The 27,001-nt window shown below is 41.9% G+C and overlaps 1 protein-coding gene across 1 annotated transcript in view; it reads left to right on the top strand.

Annotated features, from left to right (window-relative positions):
* LHCGR (luteinizing hormone/choriogonadotropin receptor) overlaps positions 1-27,001 on the top strand; it is a 57,523-nt gene that overhangs the window by 20,231 nt on the left and 10,291 nt on the right. The window contains exons 3-9 of the mRNA XM_072741951.1: positions 1,985-2,059; positions 5,023-5,097; positions 7,342-7,416; positions 7,505-7,582; positions 17,407-17,475; positions 22,419-22,493; positions 26,613-26,798. Coding sequence (XP_072598052.1) covers positions 1,985-2,059; positions 5,023-5,097; positions 7,342-7,416; positions 7,505-7,582; positions 17,407-17,475; positions 22,419-22,493; positions 26,613-26,798 — 633 coding nt within the window. The remainder of the gene's footprint in view (positions 1-1,984; positions 2,060-5,022; positions 5,098-7,341; positions 7,417-7,504; positions 7,583-17,406; positions 17,476-22,418; positions 22,494-26,612; positions 26,799-27,001) is intronic.

Here is a 27,001-nt window from a genome sequence, read left to right as displayed (position 1 = left end):
ATCTTTATATCTAAAATATAATAAGTGTATGACAAAAACAGAGTATTTATAGTTGTATTGGTTAAAGGCCTTTATCAAAAGTGTAAAGCAACCTGATAATACAGGGTGATTTCACATTTGTGTCAGATGTAACTTTAATCCATTCTCCCTGGGTCTCAGCCTCTAGGGCATAAGACACCAGACATGAAAGAACTTTCTCAGGAGTCTAGTATTCTAGCATCCTCCTTAAGGTTAGTCCACATGAAAGGACCTCAAAGGTCATTTAGTTCCTAGAGAGCGTCTCTGATCTTAACAATCCACTGGGCTTTCCAAGCCAATTTACATCTCTAAAGATGCTGCATCATCAATCCTAGCTCCTTGGGGAATCTCTGACTGCTAGTAGGGTATCAGCAAGCAATGAGGATATTAAAAATAATTCCCCAAGAATTACAGAAATGTCAGTTTCTTGAACCTAACCCTATTCTTCTGCTTTCAAATTTAAATGGTGAGTTTTGATAACTTTTAATGCATTAGACCTCCTCATGAGAAAAACGACCACAGCTAAAGAAACAAACCATTAGGTACAAATAAAATGAATCAGTTCAGGAATAATCCATTACTGTATTGTTCATAAAAGACATTACCTGCCTTAGGCTCAGTCTTTCTATGGGCTAAAGCTCTCAAGTCTGAAAGCTTCAGTAAATGTTAACCTTAGAAACATTCAAATGTACAATTTATGAATATGAGACTTTTTTTCTTAGCTGGCAGCAAGTGTTAGCTTATGTTGGGATTTTAGGGTAACATTGACATTATTTGCATGCCTGGGATGATATATGGCAAAGCTGGTTCCTTTACATTTGTGTCTTAAAAAAAAAAAATCCATGCAGGGGTGGCCTCGGTGACTCAGTTGGTTGGGCATCCAGCTCTTGGTTTCAGCCAAGGTTGGGATCTCAGGGTCATGAGATGGAGCCCCATGTCAGGCTCTATGCTCAGCGTAGTCTGCTTGGGATTCTCTGCCTCTCCCTCTGTGCCTCTCCCTGTTCACTCTCTTTCTATAAAATAAATAAACATGTAAAATCTTTTTTAAAAACTCCATTCATTCATTCATACTCTATGTACCAGGCAATATGAAGTCACCACAGATTCAGAAGTGAACAGGACATACTGCTTGCCCTCAATTTGCTAAAAGAGAAAAATAGTTAAAGATATAGACAATTAGGGGCAGCCCAAGTGGCTCGGTGAGTTAGTACCACCGCCTTCAGCCCAGGGCGTGATCCTGGAGACCCGGGATGGAGTCCCATGTTAGGCTCCCTGCATGGAGCCTGCTTCTCCCTCTGCCTGTGTCTCTGCCTCTCTCTCCCTGTGTCTCTCATGGATAAATAAATAAAATCTTTATTTAAAAAAAAAAGAAAAGAAAAGAAATCAACAGTTATAACCCAGAAAGGACACTAGGTGCAGAAGTTGACCATCTTGCAATTGCCTCAGAGCCGGATTTTGGGAAAAGGAAAGAGTTATGAAACAACAAATGCAACCCAATTTAAAACCTCACTGTAATGATGGAGTTGAGAATTCAGACATCTGGATCCTGGTCGTGAACCTTCCCATAAACACTTTTGCCTCTCTTCTGAAGAATCTCAATTTCCAAAGCTGCAATACAAGAGAATCTGACTAGATTTTCTCAAAAGACCTGTCCACTTGTAACAATCTGTGACTCCAAGTCATAGATAAACAAGAAAAAAAGCCTGTCACACAAACAGGGGTTACTGAAACCTGCATTTCAACTTCACCTGGGTTATAGATGCCCATCAATGCTCCTAAAGGGAGATGGTAGCACTTTATGATGTGAGGACAACATAAGGCATCCCTGTTCTTTTTTAAAAAGACACCCTAGAGCCTCCAGTTGTTGAGTCACACACACAGCTGATTGTGATGCATGCATGGTCATTTCTTTCACGTTTCTTTTTCTTTTTTTTTTTTTTTTTCTCTCTCTCTCTCTCTCCCCTAGTGAAATCTCTCAGAGTGATTCTCTGGAAAAGATAGAAGCTAATGCCTTTGACAACCTCCTCAATTTGTCTGAAATGTAAGCATCAGCTAACAGATAGTTTATTGCTGTACACTATTACCCTCGCTGGCTGGAGCCCACTCAGTATTTGTATTCAAGCATCCACTGCTAGGAATCCAAGAGGAAAAGACTATAGCAATTACTAGGTCTGGGCAGGCACTAATTTCTCTCACTGCAGTGCCCTGAAGGTTGCCATGGTGACAACTGCTTCTCCCTGGGAGCTGTATAAACTCTGAAACATCACAACACAAAGTTGGAAATTAAAATTGACATTGTGGAGTCCTGCCAAGTAGCTCTTACCTTATGGAAGGGAGGGTATGAGGTATCTGGGATAGTGAGAAAATTTGAAAAAGAGCTTAAAGATCATGAATTAGTTTATTGGGGACTGTTTGGGCATCTTCATTTATTTAGTAAATGATTCTTGGAAGCCTACCATGTAAAGCCCTGTGTTGGACATGTGTATGCTGTTTGTTATTGTTATTGTGATGTTTTAGAATTGATTCTTAAAAACAGTTTTTCCCAAATTATCATTTTCCTCAAATTTACAAAAAAAAAAAGATGGGTGAACACTGGCTCAATTCAGTTTTCAGATGATGAACCCATGACCCAAAGAGGTTAACTGACTTGTCTGATGTCACACAGCAAGTCAGTGCTGGAATTGGGGCTAGAAACTGAGTCGTGTGACTCTCAAACCAGGCTTCTTACTGCTGCCTCATTTGGCTCAACCCTGAGCTTCTAAAAATTTCACCTTTTGAAAGTTAAGGGAAGGGGAAGGAAGTTAGCAACAAACATTTTCTGTGCACTAGTGCTTGGCATTCCCCCCACTCCCACTCCAGGTTGTGTTTATCCTCACAGCTTCCCTGAAAAGTGTGTTAATTACTCCTTTTGTTCTGGGGAAGGAATGGAGGCTCAGAGAAGTCAGTAACTTGACCTGTGTGGCACTGTAGAGAATGGCAGGGCTGTGATTCCACCCTGGCCTGTCTTTCTTCAACGCTTGGGCATTCCCCACCACACCACAAGGTCTCTGTATGGATGGTCCAATTAGCAATTATCTAAAGAGAATAACTGATTGATAAGTATTTGAGAGGTACCTGCCACATGTCCAACCAGGGGTCCAGTGCTGCTGGAATACAGAGGAGATAAAATATAAATCTTCCCCAGGAGATGACAGTATAGTCAGGAAGATGAGACTACCTCACCAGCTGATTATGGGAAAATCCAAAATAATGGGTATTCAAATGCAGATTTATACTCTGGACTTGGCTGTGAAGTAGAATTTTGGGGGTGGGAGGGTGGGAAGGAAAGTAGAAGGGAGAGGAGTGGGGAGAGGAGGTCATCACTATTACAGATGACAGTGCTGTCCCAGACCTAGAAATCTGCCCAAGTGATAATGAAACACAGCTTATACTGGGATCCACCAGAACAGCTTAAGATATATAAATTGCTCGTGGTGCAACAGAAAGAAAAACAAAATGCTCTAAGGGAAAGTTTATGGACTTTTCCAAAGGAAGGCCCTGAGACTAGGATGTTAGCCCCATGAGGCTTTCTTTGTTAATAGCTGTATCCCCAATACTTACAAGTGTAGGTGCTTACTACATGTTTGCTGAGTGAGGGAATGTATGGATGAGTAGTTTCAGGTGAGACCCCAAAAGCTCTTTAAGAGATAAAATTTCCTTCCATCCTACCTATATAATGCATTATATGGTCCATGATTGCTTGACTAAGTTGTTATAAAAATAATTACAACAAATCACTCACCTCTAAAGAATCAAAAGGACATAAAAGATGGAAATAGGCACAAACATTAGGTAACCATAGTAAGGGGGAATGAACACCAGACTCAGGGTCAGAAAAATGGAGTTTACTTCCAAGTTGTGCTACTTCTCAACTGTGTGACTAGAGATAAATCATTCAACATCCTGATTTCATTAACTATTATAATTGTTAACTTTGGTTTAAGCTTTACGGTGAACCAGAAACACAGATTGACTTCTCAAAAACTACCCTATGAGGAAACTGAGCTTTAAGTGATGTATCCAAGGTCACACAATTAGTAACACCAGGATGTAAAACCAAACTGACTCCAGAGCCCCTCTAACTAGCCAATACACTATATTTTCTCTGTAGAACAAGAGTAATTATCATTTCTTCAGGTGGTTGTGGCAGGGGGTAAGAAAGTCAACGGCATTTACTGGCCTTTTATTGAATCCAAAGTAGACACACAACTGTGGCCATTTCTCAAAGTGTCAGAGTCACTGGAAAAATAAGGAGAAGGCCAATCATACCACTGTGGAGTTAGTTATAGCTGTACTTTAATACTTTACAAAGCCCTGACTCTGACATTATCTCTACCTATTCTATTACTCACTACATACCAACCTATGAGGTAGGAAGAGTGCATATTATTACTATAATTTTATAGAAGGGCACACTAGCCCATGGAAGCTAGGAGGCTGGGCATGATCACATAACAAATTACCTATACAATGGGCATAAATCTCCCCCAAATCCAAGCCCCTGTACTAATCCAAAGAATGAGTGCCCATCTGGATAATTGATCAGTGGGCTGCCAGGCCAGTATGAAGAAGACCAGTTTGCCTATAAAGGAGAGTAGCCAATTTGCTCATCTGACTTGAGACTGGAATCTTCCATCACCCCCAGTGTGTAGGCTCCATGGGGGGGCAGGATCTTCTTGGCCAGGAATTCTGGAAGTTGGTGCTACCTCACTAAGTTGGGGTGGAACAGACTCCCAGCTATGTTTACACCTGCCTCAACAAGAGGTTGAGAACAGAGCTTCCTAGCAAGAGCCAGCTGGCTCTCACCTTGCAGTTTTCATCTCCAGGCTCTCAGGAGCTCCTCTCAAGCACATCAAAGTCACTTGATTTTTGTTGATGCCATTTTCAGCCAGCATCCTCTGGTGACCATGGTCTGGTGCATTCCAAACAATATACATTTTTTAACTGCTCCTTCTCTCTTTACAGACTCATCCAGAACACCAAAAACCTGGTGTACATCGAGCCTGGAGCATTTAGAAATCTCCCCCGGTTAAAATACCTGTAAGGATTTCTCCTTTTTGAGTAACTGAGGAGGGACATTGGGTATCTGATGAAAATCAAAATAATTAAAAGATTGGGAAGAATTTTTTAACTATATACTTAGCATTTTTTGCACGTCTGTCTTCAGCCTTCTGATTAAAATTTAATCAGCATTTCTTGTCAGCCACCAGGCTGGGTGCTTTCAGAATCCATATAAGTGGCTCCCAACATTTTCACTCTCCAAAAAACACAAGAGAAGAGTATCATCTCCTTTGCAATGATTTTCAAAACTGATTGTGGGAATGGGGAGGAGAGGTCATGACACTTTAAAAAGGGTAAATCGGAATCTCTTCGGTGAGGTGGTGATGCAGACAGACCACAAATGAAAGGAGGACAGGCAATTCTGATTTGACGTCCATCTCTGGTTAAGAATTACTGATTCCTTCATCTCATTTGTTCATTTCTGAAGTGAGAACTTTTAAGTACTACCTTGAGGTAGGCACTGTTATAAACTAAAACATTATTTTCTATTTCCCATTAAATCTTATTAAGTCTAGTTAGAATTATACATTGAGTACCACTCTAACCCAGCAGATTCATTGCCTTGCCAGCAAAACCAAAATTCCTGAAACCTGATACAGTCTCTAAACTGATCACTATGGATCTTCTCACATGTCAAGCAGTCACATATTCACACAGAAAAATTTAAATCCTTCTAACACAGATGTCCTCTCTTCTTCCTGACAAATTAAATTTCATAAAATCTCCAAGGGGTGGAAACCCACAACCTCTACCTACCACCTTAAAAAAAAAAAAAAATTGGAAAAGAGGGGAGGACATCTCTCTTGTTACCTGTATAGCCTCGCCCTGGGGCCTCCTAGAGGAGCTGCTGCTGGCACAAGCGTAATTCTTTTGCCAGCTCTAACACTGGATGGTTCCCAGACCAGGTGTTCCACTTTTCCAGGCCTCTGAGGTTGTGCAGGACACATAGGCATCTGCAAAATCAATCACTTTAGAAAAACAGAAGGAAAAAAAGAGAAAAATATAAGAAAATCCCAGAACCAAATTTGACCTCTATATTCCTTGTTATCTAAGAATCATGGTCTTTATTAAAAAGCATTTTCAGGGATCCCTGGGTGGCGCAGCGGTTTAGCGCCTGCCTTTGGCCCAGGGCACGATCCTGGATACCCGGGATCGAATCCCACATCGGGCTCCCGGTGCATGGAGCCTGCTTCTCCCTCTGCCTGTGTCTCTGCCTCTCTCTCTCTCTCTCTCTCTCTCTCTCTCTCTCTCTGTGACAAATTAATTAATTAATTAATTAATTAATTAATTAAAAATTTTTAAAAAAAGCATTTTCACCCCCCAAAAAAGTGATATTCCTCCATCTCCAGTACACATTGCTAAGTTACGATGCCATCATCAGTCACAGAGAGGGCAAGGATTCAGTGCGATCTGGGGTTACAGGAAAGAAGGAGCATCAGAAAGAGCCAAAGGAGAACCTGGCTTCCTTCCATTGTCACCAGAGTGCAAGGAAGTTCATGTCAGTTTCTGCAGTCCCTCATAGGTGAATTTAAAACTTGGTTAGGGAAAATCCAGATGCCTGGACTCCTCTAACAGAGTCCCATTCTTGTGAAATAAGATACCCTTCAATTTAACCTATCACTGCTTCTCTCTCTTTTGAAGTTTAAATAAAAGGTGAGAGGAAGAAGAGCCTTGACTAGCTCCAATGACCAAAAGAATGTTCAGTGATTCCAGTAAGTTATAAAGAAGAACTTCCTGAACCACAAGGTAGCAAAAGAGAGAACTATTTTTTTTAATAAGGGATATGTATTTCTCATAAGAGATTAATATTCCTAAAGTGTTTGAGTTAGAGACTATTCCAAAGTAGAGGATGTTTTCTAGAACTATCAAGAGCAAATTGCCATAAAAGAATAAGATAGAATACAACAGAAAAAATGCAATTGATGCAATAGGAAAAAGACAGGCTGGAAACATAAATATAGATGAAAAAGACCTGGAAGTTCAGTCCCGGCTCCCAGATCTTTAAACAGGAGTCTTTAGAGCAACTTTTTCCATTGTGTTAGGGGCTTTTAAATTCTGACAATCTTCAACAGTCAAAAGTGCTACCAAGAAAGCCAAACTCAATATTTTTAATGTGAAAATAGTCTTTGCAAAGTGCCTTTCTGCTGCTTTTATCTTTATGCCTTAATAACAATCACTTTTACTCACTCTCTGCCCACATCCCCACCCTGCCCCAAATCACAGGAGCATCTGTAACACAGGCATCCGGAAGCTTCCAGATGTTACGAAGATCTTCTCCTCTGAATTTAATTTCATTCTGTAAGTACCAGGCTGATTGCTATGCATAACAGTTTCCTATTTGCAGCTAAAATTTGGAAAGTAAATATTTCCCATTTTATTCCTCCAGGGAAATTTGTGATAACTTACACATAACCACCATACCAGGAAATGCTTTTCAAGGGATGAATAACGAATCCATAACACTGTGAGTAAACTCCCAGATTCACATACAGGCTCCTGCTATTCTCGCTTCTAGCTTGAGGTGAGCTCTTTCTCATCTTTGGCCACGTTCCTCATTCACCAGTAACGTTCTTTATGACCTAAAATGCTAAGGATGAGAGCAGTTGTGTGGATTGCAGCTGGGCCATGTGTTCACACAACCAACCAAACCACTCAGTTTAAAATTAATCAGACGGGCCCTGAGGATTGACAGTGACCAAATTTCCAACTGATGAAATTGTTCACTGCATCAATGGAATGCTTTGAAGCTGGGAAGACGGAGCCTGGAGGGAAATGGCTGCCCTGGTTCAAAGAGCACAGAAATTTCAAGTTTTAAATGAGAAGTTTGGAAAAATATTCTCCAAGTAGGTAGGATAGTTGATCAATAGACCCTGCATTCACTAGTTTACTCTCTCTCTCTCTCTCTCTGATTTTTTACTTTGCTTTCATTCCTTCTATCACTTAAAACTTGAAAATAGTGTCTTTTTATTTGACAATCACTCATCAGGTTATGAGGCTCATAGCTCCTACCCCTTTTATGTTCTTTACTAAGGCGTGCTATTCAAAGTATGGTCCACGGACCAGCATCTACTGCATCTTCTAAGAGCTGGTTAGATATGCAGACTCTTGTGACTCAGAACTACTGACTTGGAATCTGCAAGTACCCGAGTGATTCACATGCACATAAAGTTCGCAGATAACCCAACCTATTCTCTTCACTGTTCATCTGCCTGACTTCTTTCTCTCTGGGGTCCCAGCCATCTGCACATGGGGTACCTGCCTTTGCCCCACCATTCAGACAGAGCATTCTGGGCACCATGTCTCACTTGTATCCAAAGTCCAGTACCCATACTCAATTCTTTTCCCCACATCCATATCCCTCTTTGTCTTTCTGCTTTGGTTACAGCCCTTGACAGGGTTGTAATGAGTCAATAAATGAGCTTGCCCTTAAAGGGAGAGCATGCACTGGATGACCCCAAAATGAGAAGGTAGTTGTGAGGCAAGAGAAGAGACCATCTCAGAGGATTCACTTTTATATTATGGATTCTAAATATTGGTATCAATATACATTGCAATTGTATAGTACTTTTTACTTTGTGTAGGTGTAACTCCACAATATAATTACATGTTACAAGAGTATTGCAATCAAAAGAATACAGAGTAGCAACCAAAAAAAAACAAAAAACAAAAAACAAAAATTTATTTCAAGATAAATTTTTTACCTGCAGCTTTTTCTTTTTTTTAAAGATTTTACTTATTTATTCATGAGAGACACAGAAAGAGAGGCAGAGACATAGGCAGAGGGAGAAGCAGGCTCCCTGTAGGGAGACCATTGCAGGACTCGATTCTAGGACCCAGGATCGCAACCTGAGCCAAAGGCAGCCGCTCAACCACTGAGCCACCCAGGGTCCCCTACTTGCAGCTCTTAAATACCAGGAAGGAGACAGGATAGCCTAGAAAATCTTCTCTACAGTCTTTCTGCTCTTCTACTTCCCTCACACACTATAGCCCTTCCAGCTCTTTATAAAGTATTCCTAACTCACTGCTGCATGTATCCAGAACTACTCATCTATCACATCTCTTGTCAGAACAGAGCAAAGATTGCATGGGGTGTGACTGCATACCTTGGGATGGGGGGGTCTTCCTATGTCTCTACTGTGAACACAAAAGACATACAATCCATGTCACCGAGGAACTCAGAATCTCACTTACCGGGAAAATGGAGAAATTACGGGGCCAAACATGAAATAATGAAAGAATAATACAAACCAGTAGATATTCGCTGTGAGAGTTTGTGTTATGCAGAAATTAGAAGTCTCGAAGAAGTCCTCTTGGGCTAGAGAAGTCAGAAGAGGCTGCACAGTGGAGCTGAGACTTCAGTTAGACCTTGTAGTATCAGCAACATTTGTATGGATAAATGTGATAATAGCAGCTAATATTTATACAGCACTTAAGTAAACGCTGCACTGTTTTTAAATACTTTTTTAAAAACTCATTTACATCTCACAGCAACCCTATGAGGTAGGAACTAACAACCCCATTTTTAAATGAGGAAACCAAGGCACTACACGGCTAATTTTCCCAGGGTCATGATTTAGAACCCATGTGGCTCCAGAATCACAGTCTTAACCATTATGTGGTACTACATACCAAAAAAGGGGGAGCGAATAGTCTAAGTGAAGGAACATCGTGAGCAAAGGCATGGCTATGAGAACAAGGACAAGAGGATATGTCTTACTTATTGGGTAGTACATACCCAGCTGAAGAAACAGGAAATAGGTTTAGATAAATGGCAGGGGAGGAAGGGAAACTGGATCGCTGTGTCTTGAATGCTAGGATAAAGAATTAAAACCTTAGAAGTAACTCTGACAAAAGTAATAAGAAGAAACCACCCAATAGAGTAGCCTTTATTGAAAGATCACAAATATCCTAGAAATCCTTTGATTTTGACCTAAATCTAAAAATAACCAGGACCCAAATGGTACTCCTCCCAGGTAACTGTACAGCCATAGAAATGAAGTGGAAATGGAATGAAGGAAAGGACAGAAGATGCCGAGAACACAAATGTTGGGATGATCCACAGGGTTCTGTGAGATCCCAAGACTGGACCACCCCATCGAACTCAAGGAACAACCAAAGGTTCCTTTCACATGTTACATTTCAGCATGTGCACATGAGAGCTGCACAGTATTTTTATTGTGGAGTCATTAACTTATATTAGTTATGATTTTAAAAAGAACAGTGCCTACCAACAGGGCAAAATTGCCCCACCTCTGAAGTTAATGAGGATTGCAGATCTATCTCTCCTAGCAGGCCCAGGGGGCATTGTGCTTCCATCCCCCCTTCTCACTCTCAGCCCTTCATCTGGAAGCTGAGTGATTAGTCATTTGCTTGGCACTTGTTCTCAACTGAATGGGCCCTTCTGTCAGTGAAGGATCCTGTGGAGCACCCTGCTGGAAAAAGGGTATTACACTTAAAGAGGAAAGCCCTATTTTCTCGGCTATAAAGTTCAACTCCCTAATTAGAAAATAATGAAAGTAGGCCTTCTCTCTTCATTATTAGTATTTGAGATTTTGCTTTTTGTGGAAACTTTCCTGCCCTCCCCCCCCCCATTTTTACCAACTGTGAGCTCATTTAATGAAAACAAAACACTTCACTTGATGCTGGAGAAGCTCAGTGGGGCTAATGCTAAAACTATGCATTATACTCTTATGTCCCTTTATAGCCACTTTGGCTTTTCATTAAATCTCCTCAAGAGGCCACCTTGAAATGTACCCCCTGAGCGAGCAGGATTTGGCTGCACCACCTTTAAAATATTCTAGATGACTGGTCATACAAGTCTCAAAAAAGAGGCAACTTTGATTCATGTCTGAACTCTACAAAGAGAAGGAAAGGTCATGGCAACTAATTCTCAAAGAAAGAATGCCTGGCAAAAAGGATGGCAGGATTCCAGGCTGCACCTCTGATAAGCCACACTAAAGAGACTGCTGAAGGTTGAAACAGAAAGCCTGGGTTCTAGTCCTGGCTCTGTGTTTAATGAATCTTAGTCAAGTTACACCACCCAGGCATGGCCTTGTCTCTGTGTATCCAAAGGGATTATTAATACCTCCTCGTGCAAATTCAATTACATCGTGTCAACTACATAACACCGCCATAATTAAAAGCTAATAATATTCAGAAAGCCAGATGTTTTAGACAATCCTGAAAACATCATGTCTCATTGTCTCCTTTTAAATATTTTTTATTTTAAAATTTTCAGTGGACAAGTGGAGTCAATTTCCATTTGTCTTTCCAACATCACCCCTATACATCTTACCTAGATTTATCAACTATTAGGAGCTTGCTACACCCACCCCATCTCTATGTATGTAATTACATACAGTGCATTTCCTTTGGACCAAACCATCCAAAAGAAGTTTATAGATATTATGACACTTCATACCTTAAATACTTCAGCATGTATCTCCCCTAAACAGGGATATTTTATGTATCTACACCATTACACCTGAACAAACAATAAACAAACAAACAAAACCATGAATTTAATGACATTGTCCAACCTACAGTCCACATTCCAATGAAAATGTCTTTTATAGATTTTTTTAAAACTCAGAATCCAATCAAAATTTTATACATTGCATTTTCACTATTATGTCCCTTGGTCCTCTCAACCTCACCTCCTATCCACCCACTAAGATGTGCTCCCTCACTTTCCTTTGTTCTGAATGACATGAATTCCTTGAAGGAGCCCAGGTCAGTTGTCTGGATTCATCTGACTGTATTGTCAGGATTAGATTCAGGTCAACATTTCTCCAAAAACATTGCAAAAGACATGCTGTATCTCTCCCAGTGCATCAAACCAGAAGGTACATCATCCCACATTCCTTGGCCATTTGGTTAAATGTGACTGCCAGACATCTTCATTGTAAGGGCACATTTTTCCCTTTGTCATTAATAATAAACCATAGTGGGAACTTTGAGTGGGTGCAACTAGCCCATTGGCCAACATTGCTTCATCTAATGGTTTCAGCATCAAGTGATTATTCGGTTATTATGCAGTGAGTTACAAAATGGAAATTTGAAATTTGATCATTGATCATTCTTCTACATTTGTTATCAGTACACTTCTGTAAAAAAAAAAAAAAAAAGGAAGAATCCTCTCCTCTCGATCTCTTTTTATAATATCACTGTGGAAGTAGATTTTTCAAAAATTTTATTCAATATATTATAATCCATTGCTGTCATCATTCTTTTGGATGCTTGTTATCTTTTTGTTATTACATATGTTAAAGTCCTATAAGATGATATTAACCTGGTTGAGGGAAATGAAGGGAAACAAAACAATTCAGTGCTGCTGAAAGGCAGGAGGTATGCCCACATCAGAGAGAGGGTTCCCTTGCCATTGAGACTGTGAGCCCCACAGAAATGGGGGTATTCTGATGATCATTCAGAACTAGGGTCATGGCAGTGTACAGTGATCAGCTTGGTGACAGTGACTGGTGACAAGTTATCCATACAACTACTGCCAGGGTATCCACTAAAGAAGCGTCTTCATACACTCTACACAGAGGAATTATTCAGGTATAAAAGAAGTCCAGCAAAACACCCCAGGGAGGAGAAAGTGATGAATTTAGGATCCTTGTTCTTTAGTAGGTATCTATATAGTCATTTGATAAAAATTTGCTTATAGATATATCACCATGGGCATATTTTCTAAAATAGAAACCCTGAGGCCACTTTTTGAGACCCTGCAGATCTGCAAACACAAATTAAGCTTTCTGCTTTAAAATCATCCAAAAGCTAGGTGGTCACATGATCCAAAAGCAAACTAGAGTATGCCATCTAATACTGTTAATATAACCCCAGAAATGCTTTTAGAGCCCCAGGAATATTTGGAGTTTGTTTCAGGGCAGCATTCAGAATTAGAGTATCATCTGTGATTAAGTTCTAAAGCCTGAACCTTATTTTGAATAAAAAGGTGACATTCTCTCTTTTTGAATCACAATTGCTGACATTTGAATAGAGAACATAGACAATGCTTTAAAGTAAGGTGCAGCTATTGTAATACAGGAGAGGGGGGGAAATCACTTCTGTGCTTGTGACAGCATCCTCAAGGCAAAGGGAGCCGTTCTCATTTAATTCTGACACCATGATGTTTGGGGGAAAAAGTTATCTGAAGTGACTCTCCAGATGTTTTAAGGGGCATTTTAAAGCATTCTGCAGGCCTGACAGCAGGAGGCCTCCCACTCATATTTATAACTTCTCCAAAGTAAGGAAGCCACTGTTGTAATCAAAACAAAGCAACACCTTCTCTTGTGCACAACTGGTAAGAACAAAGCCGAGGAGCAGCAGCTGAAAAGAAAACAGCCTCATTCTTTGGAAAGTCGGGACAATAAGGACCCAGGCTATTAAAAAACAAAAAACAAAAATACGACATGAAAAATGTCCTAATACAAAAATGTCAATGATACCAACATAGACCAAAGATGTTTGAGGGCCTCTGGAGAGTGAGTCCATGTGAGGCAGTCTGGGCCACTAAACTGACCTGCTCCATGGAGAATAGGAAGGCCCCTGCCCCACTGGATGAAAGTTCAATTAAACCAACTATTGCATTTCATGGAAGTCCTCTCCAGAGCATGGCAAGGAAGACCCTTTCCCTCTATTTTGGTCAGAGAGATGGAACAACCACAATATAATGATAATGATAATAATAATAATAATAACAATAATAATAATAACCCATCAAGCCTTTACTGTGTTCCAGGACTTATTTCTAAGTGCTTAACACATGTTTAGCCTTTTAATACACCCAACAGCCTTTTGAAGTCATGATTATCATCCCTATTTTCAGATTAGGAAATTAAGACACAAAGAGGTTAAATAACGGCTTAAAGGAACTCAGCTAATGAGTAGCAAGCTGGGATTCAAGCCCAGGCAGTTGAGTTGAAGATTTACAAATTTAACCAGAAAGCTGCACTTAGGGCAATGTCATTGTAAACACCACGAAAAAAATAATTATAAAATCCTAATATGTATCAAAACTAGGATCAGGACAGCACATAACAATATCGGGAAGGGGCATCCAGACAACTGCTGGCAGCTTTGCTTTGCTCAAGATAGAGTAGGAGCTACTTTTTCTTAATTCACTCTACATGTAGCTCCATCACTTAGAAGGTAGAGAGAGCAATAAGGGGACCAGACTCTGGACTCAGTTCTCTAGCATATGAAAATGCTGAGATTTTTATCATCATCCTATGCTGTACCCCAGAGCAAGGAGCCCCAAAGTGACATGCTCAAGGCTCACTGGGAGAGCTTGTTATAAAAGTACATATTCCTGAATATCATTACAAGATTTTGATTCCAGATCTCTGCAGTGCACCTGGTCAGTAGGTCTGAGTTTGCATTTTTGGCAAGCATCTCCAGTTGATTCTGAGTCAGTAGATGAATGGGAATGCTTTGACAAACACTGGCAGAGATGCTAAGAAATTCTATTTCAAAGAAGTTCAGAGAAAAGTCCAACATGATTCCTTCATCTGCAAGAAGTTGCTATAAAGGAATTCAAACCCCCAAATGATAAGGGACTGACAAAAAATAATATTCTGAGTATAAATTTTTAAAAAGAATTCTTTCTTTTGAGCTAAGGAGGCAAGGTTGTATATAATTACACAAAACGATGGAGATAAACCAAGTACCTATCCCCTCAAATTCTAGAAAACAACTGAAAAATGGCACCAATAATCCACTACAGAACACAGTTAAGAGCTCATAAGTGAAGTTGTAAATTCAAAATTCCAGAAGAAAGCACAGAAGAGCAAGAAAAGAAGCCAGAGAAGCCTGTTCCTCAGATGGAAGGGCAAAGCTACTGCCCCACGCAGCCTGTTGACTGAGCTCCTGCTATGTAGCAAGCATGACAAGAGACCCGGGGGTTTTACAAAATGAGTTTGCTCTGAACTCAAATTAATAAGGAGGCTTTATGAGTTATTTTGTAATCTCTGTATTTTCTGAATTCCAGTGCAAATGTCATGCTTCAAGAGTCCTACTTAGATTTATTTATATGCTGGTTTATCTCAGGTGTACTATGTATTGGTAGAAAGAGATGCTCCCCACACACATACACACTACACACATCCATATACACCACAAGATGAAATTCCATGCTTGTTTTATTTAACAAAGGCCAGAGAAACCTTGCAGACAGCAGCCACCTGGAACACGGACAGCTGGGGACTGTGTCTAAACTGTTTCATTTTTTTTTAAAGATTTTATTTATTTATTCATGAGAGACACAGAGAAAGAGATGCAGAGACATAGGCAGAGGGAGAAGCAGGTCCCTCGCAAGGAGCCTGATGTGGGATCCGATCCCAGGACCCGGGGATCACTACCTAAGCCAAAAGCAGACACTCAACCACTGAGTCACCCAGGCATCCCTAAACTGTTTCTTAAGTCAAACCCACTAGGCCATCCCTGACGTGACCATGCAACTACCAGCAACCCTAGAAAGGGAAGCTAGGGTCTTGCCAGATACTGGAGCTTAATTTTATGCTATTCCACAGCATAGCCCTCTCTCACTGGAGCATTACATCATTGTTCATGAAGAACTTGCACAAATATTTCTAAGAATGTGACTTTCAAACTTACTTGGTTGGCTATGATTTACAGTAAGAAATTAATCTTACATATACCCATTGTTCATCCAATGCATTTAACATATATTTATTGTAATTGTCCCAAGTACCTGGCACTATTTTAGATGCAGGAGATCCTGCAAGAAACAGAACAGTTTGAAATCCTTGCTCTCATGAAGCTTACATTCTGCTGGGGAAGACAGATGATAAACGAGTATGGTGTAATCACAAGTCAGATGCTGATAAAGTCACAGAGGAAAAGCAAATCCATGAGGGGGGATAGGAATGTGGGAATGCAGGGGGAAGGGAGGGTGTAGTTTAAATGGGCAGCCAGGGAAGGCCACAAAAAGAACATGACAGGGACGCCTGGGTGGCTCAGTGCTTGGGCATCTGCCTTCGGCTTAGGTCATGATTCCAGGATCAGGGATCGAGTCCCGCATTGGGCTCCCTGCGGGGGGCCTGCTTCACCCTCTGCCTGTGCGTCTGCCTCTCTCTCTCAGCCTGTGTCTTTCATGAATAAATAAATAAATCTAAAAAAAAAAAAAAACATGACATCAAGCACAGCCCTGCAGGAGGAGGAAGAGGGGCCAAGTGGGTATCTCAGGAATAAAAGTGAAAACACCCAGTGAAACTGATAGGCTGGAAGTAGCTAGCCCCAGACAAGTGCATTCTAGTCCCATTTCTGCCTGTGGTGGGCTTTAGACAAGTCACTTTCCTTTCTGAGCCTCCTCTGTTCTTTGCAAATGAAGGTGTACCCACTTGATCCTCTCTAAGCTTGTTCCTGGATCCAACATTACCCAACATCTGTCTTGAGAAACCTCTTTCATCTTATTCTAGGCAGACATGTACAGATCTATATACATATATGTATACTTATATATATATAACATAGAAAAATGGTGGAACAAAATTCCATAAATAGTACTACCCTAATTACATGCAACACACTCCAATATTTTCCATTTTGTCCTATTCTGTTCTATTTCATTTTGCTAAATGCTGACTGCACCCAACTAAATTGATTTCACTATCCATAACTGGTTAAAGAACCTTTAACAGGAATTGAAATCTTCTTGGTTATGGAGCCAAATATGACATCAGCAAAAACACATACCCATGCAAGAAAAAGAAAAGCTAACTCAGTACTGGAGTCTCCCTCTGCTCCCTACATTCAGTCGGCTGGAAAGCCCACACACCCACACAGGCCTGTAGAAACAGAGGCAAGACTTGAATGCTAGGCAGATAGCTCTGGCCACTAATTCTACTTCTACCCCTACTTTCTTTAACTTTGAGCCAACTACACAACAACACTGAAACTTAGATTTCTCATTGGTATCATGGAAATGACAGTGAGGATTAAGTCATAAAATGTATGTAGAATGACTGATCAAGTATCTGGCACCTAATAATACTTAATAAACAAACAAATTGGTGGTGCTGCTGCTGATGGAAGTTAAGCCAAACTAGAGCAGGAAGAAAAAAAATTAAAAAACAAAAACAAACAAACAAACAAAAAAACACCAGTTCTATCTCACCAGCTCCTTAGAATCCAAAATGTTGGAGAAACAGAGCTAGATATTGTGAATGCCGGTAATTATCTTAGTAATGAGTGTCACAGAAGGAAGAGTGTGTGGTTTCAAAATGTGCTTCTTTCACTGCTAAATTCTCTCTCCTCTCACTTCAGCAAACTATATAGAAATGGGTTTGAAGAAATACAAAGTCATGCCTTCAACGGGACGACGCTGATTTCCCTGTAAGTATGTGCTTATTTCCCCAGCTCATGAATAAAAATGAAATATTACTCCAAGCTACCAGATCACATTCAATCTTCAGCAACTAACTCAGGACAAAAATAAACTTTCAAGTGGCTAGTCCTCAGTGTTTCACTCATGTTACTAGGCAACTGGCTGGCTAGAAACCCCAGAGCACCCTGATTTCAAAGATAGAGGCAGCCTGGAGACATTAAAGTTGACAGTTTGCTAAAATATTCAACACCCTACTTTAGTCTCATCTCTCAGCCTCTCTCTCCAGCCCCCTCACTCAGGTTGATGGTGCCTTAGAAGCAGCCTGATTTCAGGGAAGAAATTCTTCCCCCAGCCCCACTTACAGAGAAATCAGGTGACCCTAGTTACCAGGCTAATCAGCCACAACAGGCCCACTTGCAGCCCCTTGTCCCTACTGCCAGGGGGGTTGTCGAGTACATTTTTCACGGGGGGAGGAGGCCTTGTGCTTTCATCATATCCCACCCTAGGCCCCAGCACTAACAGCCTTTAACTCAAGGAGTACATCCCTATCAACTGCTTCCTTCATTGTTCCACACCTCTGTTTCCTTCTGTGGCTCCTTTTCAAAAAGAGTGGCTCATTCACAAAACCTGCTGGGGTGGGGCCATTTGAACCATAACAGAGTGAGATGACATTCACCCAGCAGTCAGGTATAATAAAAACTAAGAGCATGTGAAAAGTTCAACTGAAGCCAAAATTAAGGGGAAAAAAATGAAAAGGCTTTTATAATAGGTTATATAAACCACAGTCTATACCAGTGCTTCTCAGACTTTAACACACATGGAATAACATGGAGACTGTTAAAACACAGATTCCCAGGCCCCACCCCCAGAGACTTTGCTTCAGTGGGTCTAGGGTAGGGCTTGAGAATTTGTAATTATGACAAGCTCCCAGGAGATGCTGATGATGCCAATCTCAAGCTGAGTAGCATAAGTCTATACGATATAATATTTATTTTAATTATACATATTAACCAAAGACTCTATTATATTGATGCCATGCTACAGAGCTTGGTGGCTAAGAACAGATCTGAGTCACTGACTGGGCTTCAAATTCCAATGCCAACATTCATCATCTTGACCTTAAGCAAGTTACTTAATCTATCCCAGACACAGCGTTCTCATCCGTAAAATAGAGCCACTAATAAGCTTGTTTTGAGGATACCCCACCAAAATGAAAGGTCTGTTTTCTATCCTCAGTACTTAACACAGTGCCTAGCACAGAATATGTGCTCATTTATTATTTATTACTTTGCACAGTTAATGAACTACAAATGAACAAATGAATGATAAATCAGATTGTATTTTTGTGATCTTAGCCTGAGTCTGACACATACCAAGTGCTCGAGAAATGGTAGCTTCCTATCATGGAGTAAATTTTCCTTCATTTTCTTGCTGACTTGAATTCAACGAAGAGTTCGCTGTAGCCAATTGAATCTGTTTGTGCCAAATTTAAATCCTATCCTCTCCTGGCACAGTACTTTCAGATGCCTCATTCACTCAACAAGTGTTTGCCAAGCATCAGCTGTGTTTGAAGGAAAATGCTATATTTGGGGTAGAAATGAAGATGAATAAGCCCTGGCATTTGCCCCACCAGAGTTTACGGCCGAGGAAGAAGCATTGCCAAATAGTATATAAACCATACACTAAGTAGTAACTAAAACAGAAGGCAAAATATGCTGCTTCCCCTGAGAGAAGTAAAGTCCTCCAAGATTCAAAGGCAGAAGAGAAGAAAATTCCAGAAAGCCTCACGAGAGATGTAGACTTTGAGCTGGACAGGCAAAGAGAGAAGGAAAATGCATTCCAAGCAGAGGACAACAAAGAGAATGGCCCAGAGGAGGAAGCATGTGTCGACAGAACAGCAAACAATACCTTTTAGAAAGTTCTAGGGACAAAGCAGGAAGGGCTTCAGATGCCACAGTAAAGAATTTGGACTCTCTTCTGTAGAAAATGAGAAGCTGTTGAAAGTTCTGGGACGTGAAGTGAGAGGGGTAATGAAGGTTCATCTGTTAGCAGGGAGGACAGGGGTTGGGGTGTGAGGTACAGGACCAGGGACAGACAACAGCTATCGGAACAGAGGGGACAACTGAAGGCCTTTGTGCCTCAGGTCACCTGGATGAGAAAGGAAATAAGAAAACTGAATATAAAATGGGGGGACAATAAGAAAGGAGGAAGAAAAGCCAGAGCAAAATCAAATGGAGAGGGAGGGACACCAGCAGGGTGCATCTTTGGGAGGTCAGGGACAACAGGACTTCAGGAGGGAGGGCCTTGGTCAGCAGTGTTCCAGTTGCCTTGGTGATGCCAAAATGGGTATGAACTTCCTAAAGTCCAACTAGTCAAGATTCTGTATCCTCCACATCTCACTGTTGCGAGAAAGAGGAAACCAAGAACGCAAATCAGTTTGCCAAGAATACAAATCAATTTCATTCTCTTATTCATTCAGTAGACATTTATTAAGTATCACCAATATATTAGGCACCATGATAGGAGCTGGGTCTGCAATAGCAGAGTGGAAAGAATCCTTGCCCTCGTGAAGCTTCTGTTCTAACAGAAGATACAGACAAAAGGACAAAGAAGTGGAGTGATTGCAGATAGGGATATACACTGTGAAGGAAATAACCCATTGCTGAGATTTGCGACAGTACAAGGGATTAGGTTTAGGGGCCCAGGGATAGCCTCCTATATGGACATGAAATTTAGGCTGAGCCTAGAAGATGACAAAGAGCCCACTGTGGCAATAAGGAGGGGAAGTACATCACAGAAAGAGGAAGCAAGATAGGCAAAGGTCCTGCAGTGGCAAAGAAAAGAAGTTGTAAGCTCCTGGAACTGAGAGGAGGCCAGTGTGGCTGGAGAGTCAACAAGGGGAAATAAGTATGAGACAAACCTGGAGATGGAGCAGGAACAAATCATGCAGAACTCAGAGGCAAAATGGAAAAGAGTCTTTCTAAGAACAAGGAGGCCCACTGCAAGACAAGGCAGAGAAGTGGAAGTAAGTTTCAAAACCATCAAGCAAAATTTTCAAACTATCCATTCAACCCATTTCTGGCACCTTCCTCATAAATGGGCCTGTCCAAAGTTGTTCAGAATGATGACACCAAAGCCCTAGAAAGTTCTCAAACTTCCTATTTACCAAGGCAAGATAGGATGGAGAGAAGCAGAACAGAAGGTTGTTGCCTTCAGACACCTCCAGGGTTCTGAGGGGCAATCCCTACCATTCCCAGAGCACCCCACTTAAAAATTTTTGGGTGGAGTTTGAGGGATCTCCCACTGTGCTTCAAGAGGTTATCCTGCCTGTACTTCTCATACCTGGAGGGCTGTGTCACTTGGGAACATGAGAGGGACCCCCAGAAAAATGTGGTAGACAAATTTATTTTTAACTGAGTTACATAATGCAGAGTTATCAGTACACAGAAAGACCAGAGTTTTAATAAAACACGTGAAATGCTGTCATGAAATTTGAACAATTAATTTGACCTGGCTGACATGAGGATTATTTGCTCACAGAGCCCCATTTCAATGATTTATGACCATAGCAGGACATAATTAAAACAAACCAAATCAGGAAGAAGAGCCATGGAGGTTTGGAAAGGAAATTTTCTTTTGATTTAGATTTTAAACAGCAATTGACTCTGACAACCTCATCTCTTTGAAAGTGGAAATACACCCAGGGGATGGAAATGTGTGAGACTGACGGGTGCATTCTGATGGAAGGGCTGAGGATTTCCAAGGAAAACGTTTAGTAGAAGCTTGTGGAAAACAGCCACCCAGGGAGCAAGATCCAGGGGCTTTTGCAGTTTTTAAATGGCAGGCGTGACATGGAGACATGCAGAAAGACAATGAAAAGGATGTACTGCTATCAAATGAGCTAAGATGCCTAAGGATCCTGCAGGGGAGGGGAGGGAGAGTGGGTATTGGTCTATTTATTTTGCCGTGTAACACTGTAACAGTGATGCAGAAGAATCATGCTCCCGTGCTTGAAATCATCACACCAACAATGGATGCATGTTCCAGAATGTTCTTTGAGTCACCGTTCTTCTTTTGTAGAAAGTACTTAAAAGAAGACTGGCAAAGCTGAGCCTAGGGACCTCACTCCCAGCTCCCTCATCCACCCAGAGAGGGAGACACCAGCCTCAGGGCCCAGACAGGAGCAGAGCTAGGCTGAGCTATTCCTGAATAGTTCACTCTGTTTGGAACTCAAGGGAACAGAAGGCCCTGGTAGCTAATGTGTAGCAGTATTTGGTTGTGCCATAGCCTTAACAGCAGTGGCCCTCAACCCTTTTGTTTCCATAACACACATACCTGGCAACAATCATACACTCAGCACAGAACCCCGTGTGGGGCCTGGAGGGTGTGTGGCAATTTTCTACACCGGCTGTTCTTCCTCCCCTTTCCTACCCACTGAGAATGCACACCCAGAAGAAAAGAGTACAATTAACATAATGAAAGGGATAACTTTGAACAGACTCTACTTTTTCAAGTAAGGTCTTTGCAAACTTCAGTATATTAGCCAACTCTGAGACCTCCAAGGTCAAAGCAGCTGAGTGCCAGATACAGAGGAGGCTGCACCTCTACCCTTCAGCCTTGAACACTGGAACAGCATTTTCATCCTTGCCCAGATGTGTGGTGGCAAGTTTTCTTCACTCCAGGACAGGACGGGGTGAGCACTTTAAGCTGTTGGACAAAGCATCCTACCAAGTGAGGGGGGACATTGCAGGGGGTGGGGTGCCAAACACACACTCCAGCAGTTGTACCATTTGCCCAGCACTGGCATGTCCTTCTCTGCTTTCACTCTAGTTCCCTTTCCCTCTAACGCTGAGCACCAAGCAGGCAGGCTGCTCCACACATGTGTATGTGCAGCGGTGATTGGCAGTACATAAAGGGCAAACTCCACTAAGGACCCTGTCCTTCCCCACAGGGAGCTCAAGGAAAATGCACACCTAGAGAAGATGCACAATGGAGCCTTCTGGGGGGCCACAGGACCCAGCATCTTGTGAGTACAGAGGTGCTACCTTCCTTCCCCACCCAGGCCTTCTTAGGGTGTCCAGCCACACTGTCCTCAGGCTGGTCCATGGAGAATCATGTGAAAGGACTGTGAAAGGACTGCCATTAACCAATAGCACAAACTTGGAGGGCTTACATAACGGAAAACGTTTCCATTCTAGGAGGGCTGTGAAGACGGGATCTGTTCCAGGCCTCTCTCCTTGCTACTGCTTGTGCCTTCTGGTTGTGAGAGGATAACTCTAGCCTTTACATGGCAATCTCTGTGTGTAACTGCCTATCTCTGAATTTCCCTCTTTTTTTTTTTTTTTAAGATTTTATTTCTTTATTTGACAGAGAGAAAGCACACTCGCACAGCAAGCAGGGGGAAGGGCAGAGGGAGAGGAGAAGCAGACTCCCCACTAAGCAGGGAGCCTGACATGGGGATCAATCCCAAAATCCTGGGATCAAGACCTGAGCTGAAGGCAGATGCTTAACCAACTGAGCCACCCAGGTGCCACTCGCTCTTTTTATAAAAACCCCAATCATACTGGATCAGGGTCCATCCAAGTGACCTCATTTTAACATGATTGCCTCTGTGAAGACCTTGTGTCCAAATAAGGTCACATTCTGAGGTACTAGGGGGTTAGGACTTCCACATATGAATTTGGAGGAGCCACAATTTAGCCTATAATACCAAGGATGGAGGGCCATGTCACATGCTGGCAGAGGAGGGGTGGTTGCCCACCTGGCATCCACTCACAGACATCCGAAGGCCAGAGATCTGACTTGTCCCTGGCCCTTGTCTAGACAGAGCTGAGCTGCTATGTCAGGCTCCCTGAGGGTACAACTAGCAGAACTGAGGTTTCTCGGCTATTGGGAGTTTAGTGTGGGGACATGGGGGAAATTATAAAGGAACAGGAAATTGAATCACTCATCTCCTGACAAGGCCTTAGGAAGCCTGAATATTGCACAGGAAACAACTGCAGTTGTAGTCAACTTTGAGGAGAAATGCAACAGAGCTCCAGACACTCTGCAGCTCTAATGTGGGGTGACCTCTTTCCTCCACAGAGATGCCAAGTCCATTACTCCCTACTCTAGTATTCTGTTACTCATTCATTCAACAAGCTGTGATTGAACATGTCCCATTTATCAGGCAGCATGCTGGAGAGATTGGTGAGCCAAACAGCTCTGGTTCCTGCATTTAAAGAGATTATAGTCACCTAGGGGAGACAGCAATAAATAGGCAAAGCAGACAAGCATGTGATTTTCAAGTAAGGAAAGTGCTAAAAGGATAGTGAGCAGTGTAATCTAACTCATTTGTTTGTTTATTCATTCATCCATTCGTTTATCCAGTACCTATTTTGTAAGTCCATACTGTATGGAGGCACTAGATTAGGCATCAGAGAAACCGTAGAGAATAAGATAAATATTTCTTATTCCCTTCCTTCATACAATGGGGAAAGACAGACAAGGATCAAATAAGGAAATAAAATATATAGTATGCAGATGGTGTTGGTTGTGAGGCAGAAAAATTCAGTTGGGAGGGCAGTGAGAAGGAATTCTAGGGAGAGGAAGTTACTTTTAAAGAGGATGGTCAAGGGAGATGATCCTGAGAAGTATCATTTAGGCAAACATCTGAAATAAGTGAGGGAGCAAGTGATGTGGATATCAGCAGGAGGGGCATTCTAGTAGAGGGAAGGCCAGAACAAAGGCCGAGAGGCAGGAACTTGCCTTGTGTATTAGAAGAACAGAAAAGGGGCCAGTGTAGCAGACTGAGCAAAGAGGAGAGTTCTAGAACACAAGGACAGAGAAGTGGCAGACAGCTAGGTCAGAGGACCTTGTGGCCATTATAAGGATTTTACCTGTTCGATGAGATGAGATGAGATGAGATGAGATGAGATGAGATGAGATGAGATGAGGGTTCAGGATTTGGGTCAGGGGAAGGAATGAACCAATCCAGTTAATTCTTTACATTCCAGCTCCTACCAGTATCAACTCATAATTCTGTCTACTTTCTATCTCCCACCATTATAAATCCCAACTCAACATCTTAGTTCCTGCCAATATCAACTCCTGACTATCTATTTCTTGACTCCATCTGCTGTCAACTCTACTCCACTGCCAGCCCTGCCACTGTCAACTTCTGACTGTATGTAGTTCCCAGCCCCTACTTCTATCAACCCCCACTGTGTCCAGTTCCTAGCCCCCATTACTGTCAACCCCTACTATGTCCATTTCCTAGCCCCCACACTGTCAACTTCTGACTTTTACTCCCCAGCTCCTGCCAGTATCCATTCTGACTCCACTTCTTAATTCCTGCAATCATCAACCCTTGACTCTGTTTACTTCCTAATTCCCACCACTACAACTCCTAATCTTCTCAACTTCTTAACTTCTGTCACTCTCAGTTCTGACTCTCTCTCTACTCTCCACTCAACCTCATGACCTTTGCTCCCACTACCTCATGACTCATGCCCATTGCTTTCTCTGCTGTGTCTCAGCTTCTGCCCCCCTATCCCATAGGTCCTTGTCTATATGTCTCATATTCAAAGTACACCAGACTCACAATCATGCAGGTTGGTTGCAACTCTGCAGTCTAGCACACCCTGTAGGCAGAGCTCTTACAGCAAGCTGGCTAATGACCCAGCCACTGGACAGCCAAAGAGAGTTGCCTCTGGATCAAAGTATATGATGAAGTTAATGTGGTCACAAGACATCCTGCCTGGAGAGCTGCTTGGTCCACTTACTTAGAATAGAGACACCTACACTGTGTTGTCCAGAACAATCGGAACAGACCTAGTCTTATTTCACAAGCAGCTGTTCTCATTATACCCTTAGGGTGTAAGTGGTGGCTAGAAGCATTCCTTCCACCCACAACCCAAAAATATTTTCCCCACTGGTCTTCCATGAGACTGAAAATATATTATCAGAGATTTACTCCTTTATAATGAGACCTTGCCTTTTTCTAGGATCCTAATTTAAAATATATCTCCTGAGCAACACACACACACACACAAAACACCTGCCTGCAGAGAGCTATGTGCTCTATCCCTAACATATCCAAGATAACACTATAAAGCAGGATAAGAACACTGGTTTCCTCAGTCAACAGGGACACAAAAGCAGCAGAAGTCTGAAGTCCCTGAGATAAATTCTGCTGTCTTGACTATTCACCAGTGACCTACACTAGTCCTCACTCCATGTTGAGGAGTCACCATCACTCAGTCACCTACTGATCCCTTTCCATGTGCTGGCCACTAAGCATTGGGACAACTTGCTGAAGGTGACTGTGCTTCTGGAAAAGTTTCATGGGACATTAGCAGTGACCACTGAGGAGGTGGGCAGGATTTTAAAATTTCCACTAACTTATCTTCCTCCTCACATTTAACCTGCTTAGATTTTTCTTGGACATTGTCTAGAAAAACCAACGAGTTTGGGACCTTGTTTACAAAACCTATGCTGTCCACACAGTTCTGTTTGCATGGCCAAGTACTTGCTTGCTTTCGACTGATGAATCCAGCTTGCCTTTTAGAGAATGTAAAGTCTGCTTCCCAGGTAGATGACAGCTAAGGCCATATAGCAGCTCTTAACAGTATAACTGGCCTGTGCTTAGTGAAAACCTACCCTGCAGGGCTTGATCAGTCAAAGATGGAGGCATCTGAAGCCCTGAATATCTCCCCCTGGGAGACAGCACAAAAGCTGATGTCACTGCATGTGCCTGCTGTCTCATAAAGCAAAAGTTATTTCATGTCTGCTAAGTGGAAAGAGGGAGAGGGAGGGAAGGAGAGGAAAAAAGAATGGGGGGAAGGGGAGAGAAATGCTAATAAATATATGGCAGATATAAGGAGTTACAATAAAAAAAAGGAGTTACACTCAACCTTGAAAGGAATAATGGGGTGCATATGAGGGAAAAAAGCACAGCATAATTTTTTTTGAATTTAGATCTTAATGAGAGTAACTGAATGGAGAACCTTAGGGGAAAGGCAAGATAGAGAAAAGGTTCTCTATCCTCTATCTCTATCTCTAGGTTCTTCAGAACCTAGAACAATACTATTATTGAGAGGAGGTTTCATTCTGTGAAACAAATGTATAAAATAAGCAAAAAGGCTTGCTCCCTTCTATTTTTCAGGGATATTTCTTCCACCAAATTGCAAGCCCTGCCTACCTATGGATTGGGGTCCATTCAGACACTCATTGCCACATCATCCTACGCTCTAAAAAAACTGCCATCGAGGGAAAAATTTACCAGCCTCCTGGATGCCACACTGACTTACCCCAGCCACTGCTGTGCTTTTAGAAACTTGCCAAAAAGAGAGTAAGTAAAAAACAAAAGGTAGAGCCTACCAAGCTGTGGTAAAAACATTTCAAAACAGTCAACTCTGGCAGCTTCCTGCCCCTTCACTCCCTGCTCTAGATCAGCTCCATAGCCATGAGGTCACTTTCGGAGAGACAAGAAGAAAATGAGCCATCCTGTTTCCTTCTGAAAACTGATTCTGAACAGTTGATTCACCCTACAGC

The sequence above is a fragment of the Vulpes vulpes genome, chromosome 16 (assembly GCF_048418805.1).
Source record: "Vulpes vulpes isolate BD-2025 chromosome 16, VulVul3, whole genome shotgun sequence".
NCBI lineage: Eukaryota > Metazoa > Chordata > Mammalia > Carnivora > Canidae > Vulpes > Vulpes vulpes.
Note: the sequence above shows the minus strand (reverse complement) of the source record. Positions and strands in the feature narration are given on the sequence as shown.